The sequence below is a fragment of the Elephantulus edwardii genome, unplaced genomic scaffold, assembly GCF_000299155.1.
Source record: "Elephantulus edwardii isolate Elephantulus edwardi_28Jun2011 unplaced genomic scaffold, EleEdw1.0 scaffold00126, whole genome shotgun sequence".
Lineage (NCBI taxonomy): Eukaryota > Metazoa > Chordata > Mammalia > Macroscelidea > Macroscelididae > Elephantulus > Elephantulus edwardii.
In genome coordinates, this window is record NW_006399876.1 from 1,103,552 (window position 1) to 1,109,476 (window position 5,925).

At 62.0% G+C, this 5,925-nt stretch overlaps 1 protein-coding gene across 1 annotated transcript in view; it reads left to right on the forward strand.

Annotated features, from left to right (window-relative positions):
• Positions 1–1,225: 1,225 nt before the first annotated feature.
• Positions 1,226–5,925, forward strand: part of LOC102856351 (mucin-2-like) — a 30,554-nt gene continuing 25,854 nt past the window's right edge. Inside the window, exons 1-10 of the mRNA XM_006893354.1 lie at positions 1,226–1,301; positions 1,999–2,269; positions 3,349–3,463; positions 3,837–3,927; positions 4,015–4,127; positions 4,224–4,440; positions 4,536–4,661; positions 5,039–5,156; positions 5,234–5,372; positions 5,641–5,751. Of these exons, the coding sequence (XP_006893416.1) occupies positions 1,226–1,301; positions 1,999–2,269; positions 3,349–3,463; positions 3,837–3,927; positions 4,015–4,127; positions 4,224–4,440; positions 4,536–4,661; positions 5,039–5,156; positions 5,234–5,372; positions 5,641–5,751 (1,377 nt within the window). The remainder of the gene's footprint in view (positions 1,302–1,998; positions 2,270–3,348; positions 3,464–3,836; positions 3,928–4,014; positions 4,128–4,223; positions 4,441–4,535; positions 4,662–5,038; positions 5,157–5,233; positions 5,373–5,640; positions 5,752–5,925) is intronic.

The following is a 5,925-nucleotide window of genomic DNA, read 5'->3' on the forward strand; positions in this document are numbered from 1 at the left end:
AGGGCACAAGGATCTGGTTCTGGGGTGGGATGCCCCTGCCCATGTGGTCAGGATGGCATGACCCCACTGGACCCAGCTCTGGCCCTCCCACTGGCCAGCAAGAAGCAGGTCTGTGTCTGAGCTCCAAGGGCTGTGGGACCCTCCCTGGTGCCCACCACTCCTCCTGAGAACAGTGACTGCATAGAAGGCCCAGCTGGTCTGGGACACCCGAGTTCCAATTACATGTAATACCAGAGGCTCTGCCGGGGGCGGGAGATTAGTGTACACAGAGCTGGGAAGCCCAGCCTCAGGAACTGTGAGGGTGGGAGCAGAACTTGACCTGTGTGGGGGTGGGCCTGAGTGGATGGGGGGCCCTGAATAGATGGGGCCCATATGGGGGTGGGTCTGAATGGACAAGGGGCCTGTGTGGAGGTGGGCCTGAATATATGGGGGATCTCTGGGTGGGCTGGGTCTGAAAGGAATGGGGGGGCTTGTGTGAGGATGGTCCTGAATGGAGGGGCGGGTCCATGTGTAGCAGTGGGCCTGAAAAGACAAGGACCCAAGCAGCAGTGGACCTGAGCGGATGGGGCCTGGGTGGGGGTGGGCCTGAGTGGATGGGAGGCCCTTTTTGGGGGGGCTGGATGGATGGGGAGCCTGTGCGTGGTGAGTTTGAATGGATGTAGGGCCTGTATGTGTGTGGGTCTGAATGCTTGGGGGCCTGTGTGTGCGTGTGGGTCGGAATGAATGAGGGCCCATGTGGAGGTGGGTCTGAATGAATAGGGGCTGTGTGGGGGTGGGTTTGATGAGGGGGGCTGTGGTAATTTTAGCCCATATTGCTCAGCCAGGGGCTCTGGAGCAGAGGGAACATGTGGACATCATGTGGGGACCCAGAAAAGCCCCTCAGGGGTCTGACTCCATGCAGGGCTGGACTCCAAGCGGGGGCCTGGCTGGGCCCACCAGGACGTGTTTCCGGCACGAGCCCTGGCTCTGGGTTGAGAAGGGCGGGAGGTTAAACTTGGGTGTGGGATGGACTGGGGTATTTACTCAGGGGCAATAAAAAGATAAATCCCCGATAACCTGAATCAATATTTCCCCTCTAGGGGCTGGACCCCACAGCTGTTTTCTGGATAATCTGCTCAAGCCCCACCCACTTCTGGCCCCTCCTCATGCTCCCCGCCTCCTGGGCCACATATAAGGTCCAGACCCCTGCCCCAAGACGCTCTCCCAAACTGCCCATCGAGCCACCATGGGGCTGTCTCTAGCCCACCTGGTGGCTATCTGCCTGGCCCTGTCTTCGGTCAGGGGCACAGAGCTCCAGAGAGGTAAGGGGGTGGCCTGGGGTTGGGACTGGGATCCAGTGAGAGCACAGAATTTGAACACGAGGGGTCTTGTTCTCTGTCTATGTGGTCCAGTGGGCCCCAGGACACGTGGATGGCTCATGCTGGCTTTGCCCTTGCAGCCCCCCGCTGACTTTGAAAGTGGAGGGACAGAAGGTGGCCCTGTGTCCCCCCCACTTCTCCAAGGGTGCTCACTGCTCAGATGCGGGAACAGCACCAGGCTGCCAGGGTTCAGCTAGGCAGCCCATCAGATCACTGGGTGGGGAGGGTCCCTGCCAAGATGACCCTGTGCAGGGCAGGGAGCTCGGCGGGAAGAGAGGACAGAGTTGTGGGGCAGGGAGAGGAGTCTAGAAGGGTCCCAGTCGTTCTTTGGTCGTATGAGGTGACTGGTGAGATTTGAGGGACAGAAAGTGGATGTCCAGCAGCGGGAAGCAGGTGGCCAGGCAGACAGGGGCCCAGATGCTTCCCATGCAAATTCGGGGTTCAAGGGCAAGGCAGTGAGGCATCGTCTAGGGCAGAGACCTGGGCAGTCACCTCCCATGAGGACAACAAGCTGTGGATCTCTCCTCTGGGTCCACGCAGAGCCCAGTAGGCCAGGGGACACTGGGGGTGCCTCATCCTCCTTGGCTAGGAGTCTGGAGGGGGTCAATGGCCACTGACTCCATTGTCCACGGCCTCCCAGAGGGCAGGACCCGCAACCACGGCCACACAGTCTGCAGCACTTGGGGTGACAGTCACTACAAGACCTTTGACGGTGACATCTACCAGTTCCGCGGCCTCTGTGACTACAACTTCGCCTCTGACTGCCGAGACTCTTACAAGGAGTTCGCCGTGCACCTGAAGCGTGGCGTGGGTGACAGTGGGGGCCACCCCCACATTGAGTACATCCTGTTGACCATCAAAGATGACACCGTGTACCTGACCCGGCAGCTGGCTGTCGTGAATGGGGCCCTGTGAGTGTGGCAGCAGGGCTGGGGAGAGGCTGAGTTCCCAGCATGGAGGGCAGTGTGAAAGTTCCTGCTGCTCGGCCCGCTTGGGGTGGGTGGGGGGGGGGTTTGGCGGCGCGGAACAGAGTTGAGCCCCATTCTCTGAGGCCACAAAGCAGGGAAGCCAGCGGCTTGGTGTCTGAGCTCACACCATCAGTATTGGCTCAGCAAGCACCAACTTCGGGCCTTAGCCCCATGGGGAGGTGGGCTCTCACAAAGGTGCCCCCGCCCCTCCAGCCACCCTGGGGCTGGTGTGAGGGCCTCGTCCCAGGGTGAGACCATGTTGGTCACTGGGCTTGAAGCATCCCAGATGAAGTTACAGAAGGGGCATGGGAGAGCCTGGAGCCCCCTCCCCTCATCATAACCATTGTTCCTCCATTGTCTCCAGTACAAAGGGCCTCTTAATGCCTTCCTGTTGGGCTGGTTTCCCCACCTGGGACCTAGCCTCTCCCAGCCTGTGGGTTCTGTTTCCTGCACTGGAATCCACCTGGGAGTCTACCTTTGTCCCTGCTCAGCTTGTCTGCTGGTCCGCAGGCTGCCAGGCACAGGGTGGAGGCTGGGGTGAGGGCTGATGACCTGGGTGAAGACAGGAGGTGTGCAGGGTACCTCCAGCAACAGGGGCCTTAGGGGCTGCCAGACAAGCAGAGGTAGAGAAGCATTCTGCTCCCCGCTCCCCTCCATGCCCAGAAGACAGCTATGGGTTGCTCTGAGGGAAGCCTGGACCGGTGAGCAGGCCAGGCCTCCCCCTCTCCAAGACCCCAGGAGGGACCCTGCACAGATCATGGGGGAACAGTGTGTGGAGAAGGGCCGGCCTCCTCCCAGAGGCGGTGCTTGAGGGTGACCTGCTTGCTGGCCACTGCCATGTCCTCCTCCGAGGGCAGGCTGGACCTGTGGCTCAGACAAGAGCTGGCTGACCAGAGCTGGGAAAGAGTCTGGTAGGGAGGAGGGGAAAAGGCAGCTGACCAGGAAGGAGTGCTCGGGGAGGTGGGCTCTGGGGATGGCACAGGCCAGCCAGTGATGAGGTGCTCCCCCCACTCCTCGTCTAGGGTCAGCACCCCGCACTACAGCTCAGGGCTGCTCATCGAGAAGAACGATGCCTACACCAAGGTCTACTCCCGCACCGGCCTCGCCCTCATGTGGAACCGCGAGGACTCCCTCATGGTGGGCAGCCCTGTCCAGGGCAGGACCTGGGGCTAGAGGTCCAGTCCCTTCCCTTGTGGACCTCAGAGTGGGCCAGGGGGTAGTTCGGGGGCAGATGAGAACTAAGTAAACTCCCAAGGTCAGGGTAGGGGGCTTGTCTCAGGATCCCTCCTAGGCCCTGATGGCCCCAAGTGTTTGCTGGTGGTTGACCTCTGTCTTTCTCCACACTGGAAGCCCACGTCTTGTCAAAGGAGGGGCTGTGGGGACAGTGGGGCCTTGACTGGCTGTGCTGGCCCGTGTTGCCCACTTACCATGTGTACAGTGCTGCTCACTGGCCCCTGCTCCTTGGTGCCCACCTGCCCACAGCTCACTCTCCTTCCTCCCCAACCCCCAGCTGGAGCTGGACAGTAAGTTCCGGAACCACACGTGTGGCCTATGTGGTGACTTCAACGGCCTGCAGACCTACTCAGAGTTCCTGAGCGATGGTGAGGACCGCCATTGGGTCCCAACAGGATGGGTGGGGGGCGCCCCGGGCCTCCTCGTTGACCACAGGCCCCTCTGGCCTTGCCTAGGTGTTGTCTTCAGCCCCACCGAGTTCGGGAACATGCAGAAGATCAACAAGCCCGAGGTGGTGTGCGAGGACCCGGAGGAGGAGGCCGTAGCCCCTGCCGCCTGTGCGGAGCACGTGAGTTCCTCCGCAGGAGCCCAGCTGGGGTGGGCGGCCCGGGGCGGGGCGGGGAGAGAGGCAGGGCCTAACGCCGCCCTACACCTGTCCCCGCAGCGCGCCGAGTGCGAGCGGCTGCTGATGGCTGAGGCCTTTGCGGACTGCCGGGAGCGCGTGCCGCTGGAGCTGTACGTGCGTGCCTGTCAGGAGGACCGCTGTCGCTGCGCGGCGGGCGCCGAGGCCACCTGTGTCTGCAGCACGGTGGCCGAGTTCTCACGCCAGTGCTCTCACGCCGGCGGCCGGCCAGGCAGCTGGAGGAGCGACGCCTTCTGCCGTAAGTGCGCCCAGCCCGGGGCAGGGGCGTGGGGCGCTGCCCTCCCTGACGCGTGCCAGCGTGGGTGTGCTCACCGCCTCTGTCCGCCCGAGTAGCTAAGAGCTGCCCTGGGAACATGGTGTACCTGGAGAGCGGCTCTCCCTGCGTGGACACCTGCTCGCACCTGGAGATGAGCAGCCTGTGTGAGGAGCATCACATGGACGGCTGCTTCTGCCCCGAAGGTGCGTGGGACATGGGGCGGGTGCAGCGGGGCGGTGGAGTGAGGGCGCCTGCGGGAGGGAGGGAGGGTGGATGCAGGTGTTCACAGGACCTGCAGGTAGGAAGAACACCCACCCGCTGTCATCGTGAAGTCAGGGCAAAGTCCACCTGGGGAGGTGAGTGGCAGAAGCCCCCCATGTAGTATTTCAGGGGCCTTCTAGTATCCCTCCATGGACAGACTCCTCCTGGCCCCAGCCTTGAGACTGGGACTCCAGAACCTTTTGCACATCCCTGACCCGGAGATGTGGGCCTTTGACCGAGGCCTGGTCCTGGTGGCTCATAGGTAGGGGTCTGTGGTGGCTGTGCTGGCTCAGGTGACGTCCCTCCCTTTGACGCCCAGGCACCGTGTTTGATGACATTACTGGCAGCGGCTGCATTTTGGTGAGCGAATGTCACTGCAAGCTGCATGGACACCTGTACAAACCCGGCCAGCAGGTCACCAACGAGTGTGAGCAGTGGTGAGTATGCTGCGCCCAGGTGGGCAGGGACTGGGGGGGTAGAGGACTTGGGGTAACCTGTCCCCCACTCTCCGCAGTGTCTGTCAGTCAGGCCGCTGGGTGTGCAAAGACCTGCCATGCCCTGGGACCTGTGCCCTGGAGGGCGGCTCCCACATCACCACCTTCGACGGGAAAAAGTTCACCTTTCACGGAGATTGCTACTATGTCCTGGCCAAGGTAGGCAGTCTGCTGGCCACGGCCCTGTCTGCAGGGGTCTCTGTGGATAGCTGGCTCTTCCCCAGTCACTGTGGGGTCCTCAGGGTGAGGGTTCTTTGGATAGAGTTTTCCTAGGGTTCAGGTTCCTTGAGGTTCTGTGTCTTTGGGGTTCAGGACCATTGAGGTTCAGGGCCCTTGAGGTCCAAAATTTTGGAGGTTCTGGATCTCCAGGGTGGAGAATGCAGGGTCCTGTTGCCTCTGGCCACCATGTTGTCTCCCTACTGCCCAGGGTGAACACAATGACTCCTATGCCCTGCTGGGTGAACTGGCCCCTTGTGGCTCCACAGACAAGCAGACCTGCCTAAAGACAGTGGTGCTGCTGGCCGACAAGAAGAAGAATGTGGGTGCCCAGCCCTCACCTACCTGACCACCCAGTCTTCACCTGCTTACCCCCCAGCCCTCACCTGCCTGCCCCCCAGCCCTCACCTGCCTACCTCCCCCAGCCTTCACCTGCCTGCCCACCCAGCCTTCACCTGCCTACCTCCCCCAGCCTTCACCTGCCTGCCCACCCAGC